Genomic DNA, 15,937 nt, shown 5'->3' with positions numbered 1-15,937 from the left:
TGGTGTACGCGTACGTGGAGAGCTTGTTTGCGCAGCAATCGCCGACATAGTGTACATCTACATCTACATTTATACTCCGCAAGCCACCCAACGATGTGTGGCGGAGGGCACTTTACGTGCCACTGTCATTACCTCCCTTTTCTGTTCCAGTCGCGTATGGTTCGCGGGAAGAACTGTCGGAAAGCCCCCGTGCGCGCTCGAATCTCTCTACTTTAACATTCGTGATCTCCTCAGGAGAAACGTCGGAGGCGGAGGCGGAATAAGGGGAACCAGCCCGCATTAGCCGAGGAAGATGGAAAACCGCCTAAAAACCATCCACAGACTGTCCGGCTCAACGGATCTCGACCCAAGTCCGCCGGGCGGATTCTTGTCGGGGACCAGGCGCTCCTTCCCAATCCGGAAAGCCGGCCGCGGTGGTCTAGCGGTTCTAGGCGCTGAGTCCGGAGCCGCGCGACTGCTACGGTCGCAGGTTCGAATCCTGCCTCGGGCATGGATGTGTGTGATGTCCTTAGGTTAGTTAGGTTTAAGTAGTTCTAAGCTCTAGGGGACTTATGACCTCAGCAGTTGAGTCCCATAGTGCTCAGAGCCATTTGAACCAACCAATCCGGAAAACAGTGATTTAGACCGCACGGCTAACCGGGCGGGCACAGTCTAAGTTACTGAGATAACGTTTACTGTTCAAAAAGCTATATTCTGGTATTACTTATAGAATACTGTTCGACGTAACTGAAAGTTGAGTTATTATAAATTCAAATGATTTCTTACAAAATAGATCTGAAAAGTTCTGGTGCACGGAGGAAGTTTGCTATAGTGATCTGTGATAGGACCGCTGTTGTTCCCTACATATACAGGGTGAGTCACCTAACATTACCACTGGAAACACCTCCCAAATCACAACAAACACTGAATAACCAATTCCACAGACCGAAAGCGAGGCAAGTGGCTGGTGGCATTGGTCAGTACAAACCATTGAGAAATGCTTACGTTTTTTTTAAATGGAAACCTGTTACTATTTTTAGCACAACTGAAAGTGGAAAAAATACTTAATCAATGCAGTTTCTTACATTGTAAAATGTTAATTAGCCTACGTTTCCAGTCGTGTGTATCGGAGATAACCGAATCAATTGGGGATACATAAAGTACAGCGGTGTAACGCAGGTACAGACGAGACATGAACAGCACGTTACATCCACGTGCTATCATTTTTATTAGTCTTTTTCTCTGAAGAATACTGCACGACACTGATTTTTAGAAGGAAATGTACATTAACGTGAGAATGTAGTAAAACTTACAAATTTATGTTTCGTTTTCAGTTACAGAATGTAAAAGTGTGTGTCCTGACATTTCAGGCAAATAAATGTTCAAAAGAGGTGCCCATCATTTGTTGCACACATTTGCAATCTACCTTGTAATGAATGTCTTACAAGACGCAGTACATCTCGTGTAATGTTGTCACAGGCTGCCTCAATATGACGTTTCATATCTTCTGGGGTCGTAGGCACATCACGGTACACGTTCTCCTTTAACTACACCACAAGAAGACGACTAAAGGTGTAAGATCAGGAGAACGAGCTGGCCAATTTATGCGTCCGCCACGTCCTATGAAACGCCCATCTAACATTCTGTGAAGGGTCAGCCTAGTGTTCGTTGCAGAATGTGCAGGAGCGCCATCATGTTGATACCACATACGTCTGCGAGTTTCCAGCCGGACATTTTCTAGCAATGTTGGCAGATCATAAGAAACTCGATGTATTTTGCAGCTGTTTGGTTGCCTTCAATTAAGTGAGGACCTATGAGATGGTCGCCAATTACTGTGCACCAACATTTACATTCCACGGTCGCTGCCGCTCTACCTGCAGCGTGGTTTGTGAAACCTGCTTCATCGGTAAACAGGCAGAACTGCAACGCATTCTCTGTTAATGCACATTGACAGAAATTCACTCGATTATTAAAATCGTCTTCATGTAATTGCTGATGCAGCGACACATGATACGGGTGAAATTTGTGACGATAAAGTATGATAATTACACTGACTCATTGCACTGCCTCTAGCGATGTCCCGTGTACTCATGTGTGGGTTCATGGCAACAGCAGCTAACACACCAACTGCACCTGCTTCTCCTGTGATGGGTTTTTTACGGGCCCGTTCGCGTGTTACGACCGTAACTGTTGCATACAATTGTTTGTAGATGTTTTCAAATGTGCGGCGCGTTGGATGATCTCTATCCGGGTACCTTTCTGCATACAACCTACAGGCTGCAGCTACATTTTGTCTACACTCGCCATAGATGAATATCATCTCTGCCTTTTAAGAGTTAGAAAAGACCATTTTTACAGTTCTTACGAATGCACACTGTTATACTTGCGACCTTCTCACGTTCCTATTGTGCGTACTTCAGTTCGTACTTGTGTACAGTACACTATCACAGACGTCCGGTAACACAGTGTACTACAGCTATTCTGAGTATAAGGACTAATTCAGTAAGCACTACACACAGACACTGAGACAGCCAAACTCGTAAACATCGTAGTCTTCGTAAACATACCCCTACAGATCTTGTTTGTTACAACACGCGACTGTCTGAGGTTTCGAGCGTCAACTTCACATTACAAATTACTCCGGATGTACTTAACATTTTACAATGTGACAAGCATCATTGATTAAGTATTTGTTTCTATTTTCAGTTGTGCTAAAAATAAAAACAGGTTCCCATAAATAAAGAATCGTTAGTATGTGTTGAAAATCATACTTCCGTGCATTTCTCAGTGGTTTGTATTAACCAGTTACAACTGCCCCTCTCCTCCCTTTCGGTCTGTGGAATTGGTTATTCAGTGTTTGTTGTGATTTGGGAGGTGTTTCCAGTGGTAATGTTAGGTGACTCACCCTGTATACATACATGATTTGACGGACAGGTTGAGCAGCAGTCTGCGGTCGTTTGCTGATGGTGCCTTGTTGTACGGCAAGGTGTCGAGATTGAGTGACTGTAGGAAGAACGACTCAGACAAGATTTCCAATTGGTGTGATGAATGGCAGCGAGCCGTAAATGTGGAAAAATGTAAGTTAATGCGGATGAGTAGGAAGATCAAACCTGTGATGTTCGGATACAGTCTCCTGCTTGACACAGTCAAGGAGTTCAAATATCGGGGCGTAACGTCAAAAAGCGTTATGTTATGGAACGAGTATGTTGTAAGAAACCATGGGTAACAGAAGAAATACTTCAGTTGATTGATGAAAGGAGGAAGTACAAACATGTTCCGGGAAAATCATGAATACAGAAATACAAGTCGCTGAGGAATGAAATAAATAGGAAGTGCAGGGAAGCTAAGACGAAATGGCTGCAGGAAAAATGTGAAGACATCGAAAAAGATATGATTGTCGGAAGGACAGACTCAGCATACAGGAAAGTCAAAACAACCTTTGGTGACATTAAAAGCAACGGTGGTAACATTAAGAGTGCAACGGGAATTCCACTGTTAAATGCAGAGGAGAGAGCAGATAGGTGGAAAGAATACATTGAAAGCCTCTATGAGGGTGAAGATTTGTCTGATGAGATAGAAGAAGAAACAGGAGTCGATTTAGAAGAGGTAGGGGATCCAGTATTAGAATCGGAATTTAAAAGAGCTTTGGAGGACTTAACGGTCAAATAAGGCAGAAGGGATAGATAACATGCCATCAGAATTTCTAAAATCATTCGGGGAAGTGGCAACAAAACGACTATTCACGTTGGTGTGTAGAATATATGAGTCTGGCGACATACCATCTGACTTTCGGAAAAGCATCATCCACACAATTCCGAAGACGGCAAAAGCTGACAAGTGCGAGAATTATCGCACAATCAGCTTAACAGCTCATGCATCGAAGCTGCTTACAAGAATAATATACAGAAGAATGGAAAAGAAAATTGAGAATGCGCTAGGTGACGATCAGTTTGGCTTTAGGAAAAGTAAAGGGACGAGAGAGGCAATTCTGACGTTATGGCTAATAATGGAAGCAAGGCTAAAGAAAAATCAGGACACTTTCATAGGATTTGTCGACCTGGAAAAAGCGTTCGACAATATAAAATGGTGCAAGCTGTTCGAGATTCTGAAAAAAGTAGGGGTAAGCTATAGGGAGAGACGGGTCATATACAATATGTACAACAACCAAGAGGGAATAATAAGAGTGGACGATCAAGAACGAAGTGCTCGTATTAAGAAGGGTGTAAGACAAGGCTGTAGCCTTTCGCCCCTACTCTTCAATCTGTACATCGAGGAAGCAATTATGGAAATAAAAGAAAGGTTCAGGAGTGGAATTAAAATACAAGGTGAAAGGATATCAATGATACGATTCGCTGATGACATTGCTATCCTGAGTGAAAGTGAAGAAGAATTAAATGATCTGCTGAACGGAATGAACAGTCTAATGAGTACACAGTACGGTTTGAGAGTAAATCGGAGAAAGACGAAGGTAATGAGAGGTAGTAGAAATGAGAACAGCGAGAAACTTAACATCAGGATTGATGGTCACGAAGTCAATGAAGTTAAGGAATTCTGCTACCTAGGCAGTAAGCAGATTCAGAAGGATGTAGGTTGCAGTAGGTACTGGGAGATGAAAAAGCTTGCACAGGATAGAGTAGCATGGAGAGCTGCATCAAACCAGTCTCAGGACTGAAGACCACAACAACAACAACAGGCAGTAAAATAACCAATGACGGACGGAGCAAGGAGGACATCAGAAGCAGACTCGCTATGGCAAAAAAGGCATTTCTGGCCAAGAGAAGTCTACTAATATCAAATACCGGCCTTAATTTGAGGAAGAAATTTCTGAGGATGTGCGTCTGGAGTACAGCATTGTATGGTAGTGAAACATGGACTGTGGGAAAACCGGAACGGAAGAGAATCGAATTATTTGAGATGTGGCGCTATAGACGAATGTTGAAAATTAGGTGGACTGATGAGGTAAGGAATGAGGTGGTTCTATGCAGAATCGGAGAGGAAAGGAATATGTGGAAAACACTGATAAGGAGAAGGGACAGGATGATAGGACATCTGCTAAGACATGAGGGAATGGCTTCCATGGTACTAGAGGGAGCTGTAGAGGGCAAAAACTGTAGAGGAAGACAGCAAGCAAATAATTGAGGACGTAGGTTGCAAGTGCTACTCTGAGATGAAGAGGTTAGCACAGGAAAGGAATTCATGGCGGGCCGCATCAAACCAGTCAGCAGACTGATGACCAAAAATAAAAATGTTATAACTGTGGTAGGGAAGGCAAATGGTCGACCTCGGTTCATTGAGAGAATTTTAGGAAAGAGTGGTTCACCTGTAAAGGGGACCGCATATAGGGCGCTGGTGCAACCTATTCTTGAGCACTGCTCGAATGTCTCGGATCCGTACCAGGTCGGACTGGAGGAAGACATCGAAGCAATTCAGAGGCGGACTGCTAGATTTGTTAGTGGTAGGTTCGAACAACACGTAAGTTACGGAGATGCTTCGAGAACTCAAATGGGAATCCCTGGAGGGTAGGCCAGTTCTTTTCGAGAAACACTATTGAGAAAATTTAGAGAATCGGCCTTTGAAACGTACTGCCGAATGATTCTACTGCCGGCAACAGACATTGCGCGTACGTACTATGAAGATAAGAAAAGAGAAATTATGGCTCAGGCGTAGGCATACTGACAGTCGTTTTTCTCTTGCTCTATTTACGAATGGAACAGAAAAGGAAATGGCAAGTAGTGGTACAGGGTACCCTCCGCCACGCACCGTACGGTGGCTTGCGAATATCTATGTAGATGTAGATTTATGGCTGAGAAGTGACTGTGGAAGCAGAACCACACTGCTCTTACTTGTTTATAATACAGCTGCTCCCAAACTGCCGCGTAATTTGTCGTTTTTCTTTACACATAAGTAACTGAAGCGATAGCGGAAACATTAGTAATTGTGATTTTTTTATTGTGGCAGTAATGGTGTAAGGTTCTTTTGCAGTTACGGGAAAGAGTGTGCCTCTTCAAGCTTTCTTGTCAGAAGAGAATATCGCCACGCTTCCCTGTAATCAGATGATTTATGGAAGTAGCTGCTGTGTTTGAATGTGACGCTGTAGGTGCAGATAATTTGAACGTAACTGTCGACTCTGGAGTTTTAAGAAGAGTAATTTGTTTTTGTATTTAGACGCCACATTGGTATCTATGCAAAACGCACCGTATTTTACATGTTATGTTATTGTTTCAGAGGCTTCTTTGACGTAGTCACAATTTTACAAGTAATGTAGGAATTGCTCCATCTTTTGCTACTTTGCGATGCTTTATGTCCTACAAATTCTGGAGCACGCGTACAATCATACGAGTGTGTAATGGTCGAAACAAGTTACACAGTCGCTTAAATCAATAACTGACGTATTACTCTCAACCTGCTTTGATTCTATATTTGACAATTTTCATGCCGCTTCTGCGTGAAACATATTTTTTATTCAGTTCCAGTTTTACTATTTGCAAAATCTCACTGGTGTCGAACATAGCTATATTGGCCACCGGTGATCCGTCCATTGTACTGCTTGTTTTAGTTACGAGGACGTGCTGAAAAGGAGTACCTACAAATGTTCTACGTAAAAACTCTTAAAGGTATTTTAAATAAAACAGACGTTATTAACATTCTGCATAATAACTTTGCGTGGCCATCGTCCGCAGCAAACAGATATAATTTTTTTTTTTTGTGTAAATAAAAACCACCTTTTCTTAGTGCAATGTATTGTATTTCTTCCAGATGGGTTTCGCCTTTTGCTTTAAGTCACCTTCAGTGGGATCTACAGTAGAATGGAACAGTTTTGTTTTGATATGTGATATTTATAGATTATACAACAGCTCACGCCTCGTTTTTTTTTACGTAAATAAGTGATTACTTACAGTTCTTCGCGTTCTGTTATACTTATATCTGTATGTATGTGTGTGTGTGTGAGAGAGAGAGAGAGAGAGAGAGAGAGAGAGAGACAGACAGACAGAGGCAGACACAAAGAGTGTGTATGCATATGGACTAGTATTCTGTGTGTATGCACTCTCTCTCTCTCTCTTTCTCTCTCTCTCCCTCTCTCTCCCTATCTATCTTACACACACACACACACACACACACACACACACACACACACACACACACGCACGCACACAAACATAAACATAACAGAAATAATTAGACGTTAGTTTTCTGCATGTACTTCGTTACGTTGGCAACCCGCACGTAAATAAACCAACTAGCATGAGACATAAATTGACCTCACAATAGTTGCTATAAATCACAGTTTTCTATCAAATATCTGCAACTAGTGACAGAAGACAGTTTTTTCGAAAACGTGCTTATGTTTCGTAAGTGAAGATAAAGTGCGTCCTCCAGCATGTGGCCGGCCGATGTGGCCGAGCGGTTCTAGGCGCTTCAGTCTGGAACCGCACGACCGCTACGGTCGCAGGTTCGAATCCTGCCTCGGGCATGGATGTATGTGATGTCCTTAGGTTAGTTAGGTTTAAGTAGTTCTAAGTTCTAGGGGACTGATGACCTCAGATGTTAAGTCCCATAGTGCTTAGAGCTATTTGAACCAGCATGTGCCCAAATGAGAGGAAATGCAGATGCCGATCAAAAACGCGAAGAACTGTAAGTAATCAGTCACCTACGTAATAAGCTAGACGCGAACTGTTTCATAATCTACAAATATCACGTATCAAAACACAACTGTATCATTCTAGATCCCACTGAAGATTCCTTAAAGTAAACGGCGAAATGCTTCTGGCAGAAATTATGAAGTTTTTATTTGCAAAACAAACATTCTACGTCTTTATTTTTCATGTTTGCATATTTTCAGCCATGTACAAGCTACACTGTAGCGTGTGACATGGCAGTCTGTTATGTAACGATGTCGGTGCGTGCGAAACAGCGTGCTAATCGAGTTTCGAATTCGTGTAGTTCCTCCACACATGGAGCACCCTCTCCTTTAGCATGAAAATGCCAGACCACCACGATCGCTGCGACATCTCTAACAATTCGACGTCTTGGGTTCACTGTCATCGATCATTCTCCGTACAGTCTCGACTTGGCCCCCTCTGATTTTCATCTGTTTCAAAAATGTAAATTACATCTTCGAGGACTTCGCGTTGAACGTGACAAAGTGGTGAAAGCAGAGGTTCGGTTATGACTCCGTCAACCAAGTCAAACATTCTACTGTGATGATATCAACTGACTGGACTCTCGTTGAGTGCAAATGGTGCAAATGGCTCTGAGCACTATGTGACTTAACATCTGAAGTCATCAGTCCCCTAGAACTTAGAACTACTTAAACCTAACTAACCTAAGGAAATCACACACATCCATGCCCGAGGCAGGATTCGAACCTGCGACCGTAACGGTCACGCGGTTCCAGACTGAAGCGCCTAGAACCGCACGGCCACACCAGCCGGCACTCTCGTTGAGAGAGATGTGTTCGTCTCCAGGGTGGCTGTGTTGAGAAAGAAATATATGGACATGAAGAATAAAGATGTCGAATGTTAATAACTTTTTTTTAAATTTAAGGAGCTTTAAGAGATTTAATATTAAAAATTCTGAAGTAATACTTTTCAACAAGCCCTCGGCCTTTAGTTATGCAGATCAGTACTCCATTTACTTCACCGACGAAGTCAGAATGTGTGGGATTAACCTAGTAACGTTATAATATATGAAAGATCCCACAGGTTATCATTCTTTTACTTTGCAGAGATGACTTTGACATAGTGATGCACATGGTATTTGTGTTGGCTTCATACGGACGTGGTGACAGAGTCGCGTTTTGTTGTGCAGGTGAAGCGGTCTTGCGGGCCGCACAAGTGGGACGAGAGCTCGCCGGATAGCTCAGAGGGCGAAGAGGAGGAGGAGGAGGCGGGGGAGGCAGCGGGCGGCGGAGCCCAGCGGCAGCTCGCCAGCGGCCAGAGCGAGGTGCTCGGCGTCACCCTCACGCAGGGCCACATCACTACTGGTGAGTACCGCCGCTATGCTGCGAGCCAATACTTTGCGGCAGAAATAATAAACACAGAAAAATTAAAAATTCGAGTACACGGTTTTGATGTTCCACAATAACACAGGGTGATCAAAAAGTCAGTATAAATTTGAAAACTGAGTAAATCACGGAATAATGTAGATACACAGGTACAAATTGACACACATGCTTGGAATGACATGGGGTTTTATTAGAACCAAAAAAATATAAAAGTTCAAAAAATGTCCGACAGATGGCGCTTCATCTGATCAGAATAGCAATAATTAGCATAACAAGGTAAGACAAAGCAAAGATGATGTTTTTTACAGGAAATGCTCAATATGTCCACCATCATTCCTCAACAATAGCTGTAGTCGAGGAATAATGCGAACAGCACTGTAAAGCATGTCTGGAGTTATGGTGAGGCATTGGCGTCGGATGTTGTCTTTCAGCATCCCTAGAGATGGCGGTCGATCACGATACACTTGCGACTTCAGGTAACCCCTAAGCCAATAATCGCACGGCTTGAGGTCCGGGGACCTGGGAGGCCAAGCATGACGAAAGTGGCGGCTGAGCGCACGATCAACACTAATCAACGCGCGCAAGAAATCTTTCGCGCGTCTAACAATATGGGGTGCAGCGTCATCCTGCATAAACATCGTACGTTCCAGCAGGTGTTTATCAGCCAGGCCGGGGATGATGCGGTTCTCTAACATATCGGCGTATCTCTCACACGTCACGGTAGCAGTTACCTGCTGTCCAGCGCCATCTGTCGAACATTTTGTGAACTTTGTTCTTTTTTTGTTCTAATAAAACCCCATGTCATTCCAAGCAAGTGTGTCAATTTTTACCTCTCTGTCTACATTATTCCGTGGTTTATTAAGTTTTCAAATTTATACTGACTTTTTGATCACCCGGTCTTTATATTATTGTTCGTTGTGAACTGGGTTACGGTTTTCTAGGCCATTCTGAGACTACTTAAGACTAAACTAGTAGTCCACAACTAAACAGGTAGTCCATATAACTTCACCGAGAGTTTATAGGTGTAAAAAGATTTTTTTCCAAGTATATATCACCTTTTATGACTATATACATATATAAGAAAAAGCATAATGGAATTCACGAAGAAGCTATGGACAAATGAACCTTGTGACGACTTTATACTCAAAGATTAAAAGTGTAAGAATGCAGCCGGCCGAAGTGGCCGTGCGGTTAAAGGCGCTGCAGTCTGGAACCGCAAGACCGCTACGGTCGCAGGTTCGAATCCTGCCTTGGGCATGGATGTTTGTGATGTCCTTAGGTTAGTTAGGTTTAACTAGTTCTAAGTTCTAGGGGACTAATGACCTCAGCAGTTGAGTCCCATAGTGCTCAGAGCCATTTGAACCATTTTTTTTGTAAGAATGTAGAGACGAAAAACAGTACACAAGTAAATACTGGCACAGATTAATATGTTATATGGACAAAATAACGGGAGAATGTGATGAACAGGCAAAAAAAAAAAAAAAAAAAAAAAGGAAATGGACAGAGGGGAGGAAGCAGTCAGTGAGATGTGTGAGGGGAACAATTATTTTATTTCTAATAAGTATATTATGGTGAGAAAATACTACTGGCTGCTCTTACTCTAATGAAGATGAGTAATGGAACTGCATTTGATCACTGAAGATTGCGTAAGCATTCTTTGCTTTGAGTTTATGAAAAGCCAGAATTTCGAGTTAGTTTTCTGCCTTTAGTTCCCTTTGGGAAACATCACATGTAATACCATAAAATGTCAGTCATTCGGATCATGTTCATCAGAAGTAGAATCTTTCTTTTTCAGTCTCCAACTCCTTTCTGGTTCAGCTAGTCTAGTAATTATAACCCTGTCTTATTGCTCTGTACACTGTCACAAATACTGTAAGATATCCAATAAATTCCAGTCTGTTGTAAAGGTGGAATATTCTGTTTACTCTAGAACAGAATGTGGGCAACCAAACTCCTAGTATAAAAAAACTGCTGCGTATTTCCTAGATTTTAGTTTGCTGACATGTACTTGTGAAGCCCTTCTTACAATTAGTACCAAGACACAAAAGAATTAATGACTTTAGCTGCCAGTGGACACTGATTTATATCAATTTGGCAAACTGAAAATTTGTGCTGGCCTGGAATTCGAACCAGATCTCTTGCTTACTAAGTAGATGTGCTGACCACTACGCCCTACAGAAACAGCGGTCACCACAAACACATGGACTACCACAGCACACCTGCCGTCAGACCCTAATTCTCAACACGTATCACACACTACAGATGTTGTGCCCAAGTTCACTGGCCTCATTACTAGCGGCATCTTGCCGATTCCCGTAAGAGTTGGAGCTTGGTGGACATCTGTATTAAAAGACATCATTGGCCGCCATCGCCGTGATTATATATATGTTGTGTCTGTTCTTTTGGACATGTCCGAAAGAATACACACAGCATATACACACAGTACCAAAAAATGTTCAAATGCGTGTTAAATTTTATGGGACTTAACTGCTAAGGTCATCAGTCCCTAAGCTTACACATTACTTAACCTAAATTATCCTAAGGACACACACACACACACCCATGCCCGAGGGAGGACTCGAACCTCCGCCGGGACCAGCCGCACAGTCCATGACTAGAGCCCCCTAGACCGCTCGGCTAATCCCGCGCGGCTACATACAGTACCATTTTTGATACGTACATTCTTATGCTTTTAGGTTTTGAGTGTAGAGCAGTAAAAGATTTCTTTGCTTAAAACTTCTTTATGAATCTTATAATGCTTGTGATTTTGTACAGATACAAGGACATGAAAGGTCACATGCATTTTAGAAAAACAATGTTTGTACACGTCAAACTCCCGCTGATGTTATGTTGTTTATCTGTTTTGTTTTAAGTTGTCTGAGGATGACCTAGAAACCCGAAAGCCGGTTCACTATGAACTATAAAATAAATGTTATTGTTGAACATCAATACTATGTGTTTCAGTTATTAATAAGTTTGTGTTCCTCCAGGTCTCGGCGAAATGTTCCATAAATAAGAAAAATATTTGTACACTTAAAGAGTCAGTCCCGTAATACGCGTATGGCAGCTGAAGCACATTTTGACACCAGATCGAGTTTTGGTATCAAAGGGAAGAGCGCGTTGTTCAACATGGAGACGATGAGTCAGTCTTTCTGTAACCGTGCTAAATGGGTTGTGGTCGAGTCTGTCGTGCCGGCTAAAGAGCTAGTGACTTCGCCACGGTTGTAGGTATGTTCTTGCAGTTACAGGACAAAAAGTTTTCCAAAGTCTGGGTTGGAAGCCAGATTTCGTTGTTGAATGCTATCAATGGGAGCAGGATGTGGCCGATCACCACAGCTGCATTTAGCTCCTATTATGGAGAGGGTGAAACGCGTGGGTGTTAAAACAATTACGTTGTGTAGCCTGGAGCTCGCACAACGGTAGAAGTTTGCCAGTAACCTTTGAGGTAGGAGAAGGGAAGTTGTGGACCTGAGGGCTGGAGGTGATGTTTTAATTGCGTGCTTTTATCAAGTCAGGAGTAAGTGATCTCCAGTGATCAATAAAGTTGTTCTGCCAGTTCGGAAATCTTTTAAAGAGTTCACCAGGGCATTCCTGTGCGCAGGTGTGTAATTCTAATTAATAACTTTCTGGCTTTCGGCAAGTGTTGCAGTGACACCAGGATCAGAATAACAAAGCGATTGACAGCTGGGCAAGAAATGAAAGCATTTTGTCTGTTCGCTTGATTTTCTGAAGCGGAATGTAGCTCCATTAGCAGTAGCTGTACAGTTCCGTACTCAGTACATCCATACGTTCTCCGTTAACATGCGGTATTGACATCTCTTTGCAGGATAATGATTGTCTTAGCTCTTTCGTAAGCAACTGTACAGTTAGTTTAACACATTCCATTAAAAAAAATCCACTGAGAATCAGATAAAATATGAACAAGTCACAGCAGATGTCTTGCAGACTGCAATTGTTCGCTCACTGATAATTGGCCACTGAGGTAGCAGACGCATATGACTACTATGCACCGGACAGATGTCACTTTGTAATTCTGATCCAGGAATAGTGAGCATGCGCGTACTCGGTAGGGGCAGGCCTCTTATCATAGCATGGAACCATTTGATATAACGAGGAGATGGTTATTGAACAAGGTGGACTTGCAGAGGTTAAATTCAGGCCAGTACATTACATCTCCACCCTCCGTGAATTAATCATGAACCTTGGCGTTGGTGGGGTGGCTTGTGTGTCTCAGCGATACAGATAGCCGTACTGTACATGCAACCACAACGGAGGAGTATCTGTTGAGAGGCTAGACAAAGGGGAAACTACAGCCGTAATTTTTCCCGAGGGCAGGCAGCTGAACTTTATGGTTAAATGATGATGGCATACTCTTGAGTAAAATATTCCGGTGGTAACATAGTCCCCTATTCGAATCTCCGGAAAAAGACTACTCAGGAGGAGGTCGTTATCAGAAGAAACAAAACTGGCATTCTATGGTTCAGAGCGTGGAATGTTAGATCCCGTAACCGCTCAGCAACGTTAAAAATTTAAAAAGGGAAATGGATAGGTTGAAATTAGATATAATGGGAATAGTGAAGTTCGGTGGCTGGAGGAACAGATCTTTTGGTCCACGAGTTGGTTTAATAATGAATATGAAAATATGAATGCGGGTGATCTACTATGAGCAGCATAGCGAACGCATTATTGTAGCCAAGGTAGACACAAAGCCAATACCCACTACAGTAGCACAAGTTTAAATGTAAACTAGCTCCGCAGATGATCCATCGATTGAAGAAATGTATGGTGAGATAGAAGAAATTATTCGTACCAAAAAGAATCACTGAAATTCTTATCTTTCATTTTGAAGTCGTGTGGATCTCAAAAACAGAATAAACAGGCTAAGCAACAACGGGGATTAAACAGATAAATGTAGTAATATCGGCAGGACAGGAGGAAAAGTCAGAGTTTGTTCTGGGTGCCAGTTGCCCTATTTACACAACCTAGTTAGGGATCCACGGAGAAAAGAAGACCAACTTGTCGCGAAACACTATTGAGTAAGTTCGGAGAACCAGCATCTGCGACGTACTGCAGACGATCCTACTGTTTCCATCATACATTTCGCGTTAAGGAACGCGAAGACGAGGTACGAGACATCAAGGCTTGTACGGAAGCATACAGACAGTCGTTTATCCCTCACTCCATTTTCAAGTGGAACAGTAAAGGAAGTGACCAGCAGTAGTACAAGGTACCATCCAGTGTGTGCCTTATGATGGCTGGTGGAGTATGTATGTAGATGTAGATGCATCAGGAAAAAGTAAATAAATAATAAATGCTGCACGTCTATATTAGCTAGCATAACAACAAAGCTAGTTGATCGGTGATCAGAGATAGCGCTGACGTCTGCAGAGAGCATCCACAGTACATTTTACTGTCATGTTTGCGTCCTGGTATCTGTTACAGACAGAAATGACACTAATTGACATCCAGTCTATTGGGAGAGACACGCATAGCGAAACGTTTGTGACAGAAGCGCAGCGAAAGAGTGACCTAGGCTGACTAAATGTGTCTCCTCCAATTGATGCATGATAATTGAAATAACCTCTATTATTGTCAGGCTACATTAAATGCAAAATACTGGAGTAGTGCAGAATGAGTGCTCAGCGGCAAACGAATAAGAAAACGCCAAACTGTGACTAACTCCGTATCATCGTAGCAACAGTAATAACGAGGCGTAGCACACAGTGCTAATTAATGAAACAAGTCTGTCAGAGTACTTGTTTCTCGTTTACCACTCTATTCCATTAAACGTTGTGCAGAATTAATTATGCTTGATTTCAGTTGTGGAGAGAAACATTAAAAGCGACAAGGTTCCAGTATCTGCTATAAATTGAGGTAATTCTTGTTATTGTTGCCATGATTTACAAGCACTCGTAAGAGTATACTTACAGTCTAAAAACAAAAACATTTATCTTTAACTGTTATTAAGCTCGCTAGCAAAAATTAGACACATTATCTGTGAAATCTACACGATGACCACCGCCTATTTCGACGTCAACGTTCAATAACAACTCACAGACGGCATATGGCAGCAAGAGCACTGGGGGGGGGGGGGGGGGGTGTCGGGGTATCAAACGAAAAAACTATAAAGGACGAAACTTGTCTAGCTTGAAGGGGGAAACCAGATGGCGCTATGGTTGGCCCTCTAGATGGCGCTGCCATAGGTCGAACGGACCTCAACTGCGTTTTTTCTTTAAAATAGGAACCCCATTTTTATTACATATACGTGTAGTACGTAAAGAAATATGAATGTTTTAGTTGGAGCACCTTTTTCGCTTTGTGACAGATGGCGCTGTAATAGTCACAAACGTATAAGTACGTGGTATCACGTAACATTCCGCCAGTGCGGACGGTATTTGCTTCGTGATACATTACCCGTGTTAAAATGGAGCGTTTACCAATTGCGGAAGAGGTCGATATCATGTTGATGTATGGCTATTGTGATCAAAATGCCCAACGGGCTTGTGCTATGTATGCTGCTCGGTATCCTTGACGACATCATCCGAGTGTCCGGACCGTTCGCCGGATAGTTACGTTATTTAAGGAAACAGGATGTGTTCAGCTACATGTGAAACGTCAACCACGACCTGCAACAAATGATGATGCCCAAGTAGGTGTTGTAGCCGCTGTCGCAGCTAATCCGCACATCGGTAGCAGACAAATTGTGCGAGAATCGGGAATCTCAAAAACGTCGGTGTTGAGGATGCTACATCAACATCGATTGCCCCCGTACCATATTTCTATGCACCAGGAAATGCATGGCGACGACTTTGAACGTCGTGTATAGTTCTGCCACTGGGCACAAGAGAACTTACGGGACGGTGACAAATTTTTTGCACGCGTTCTATTTAGCGACGAAGCGTCATTCATCAACAGCGGCAACGTAAACCGGCATAATATGCACTATTGGGCAAC

At 42.7% G+C, this 15,937-nt stretch overlaps 1 protein-coding gene across 1 annotated transcript in view; it reads left to right on the top strand.

Moving 5' to 3' along the window:
• The window catches only part of LOC124776034 (division abnormally delayed protein-like), a 1,005,302-nt gene that overhangs the window by 815,206 nt on the left and 174,159 nt on the right, over positions 1 to 15,937 (top strand). Inside the window, exon 4 of the mRNA XM_047250874.1 lies at positions 8,788 to 8,962. Coding sequence (XP_047106830.1) covers positions 8,788 to 8,962 — 175 coding nt within the window. The remainder of the gene's footprint in view (positions 1 to 8,787; positions 8,963 to 15,937) is intronic.

The sequence above is a fragment of the Schistocerca piceifrons genome, chromosome 2 (assembly GCF_021461385.2).
Source record: "Schistocerca piceifrons isolate TAMUIC-IGC-003096 chromosome 2, iqSchPice1.1, whole genome shotgun sequence".
Classification (NCBI taxonomy): Eukaryota; Metazoa; Arthropoda; class Insecta; order Orthoptera; family Acrididae; genus Schistocerca; species Schistocerca piceifrons.
This window is presented reverse-complemented; position numbering and strand designations above follow the sequence as displayed.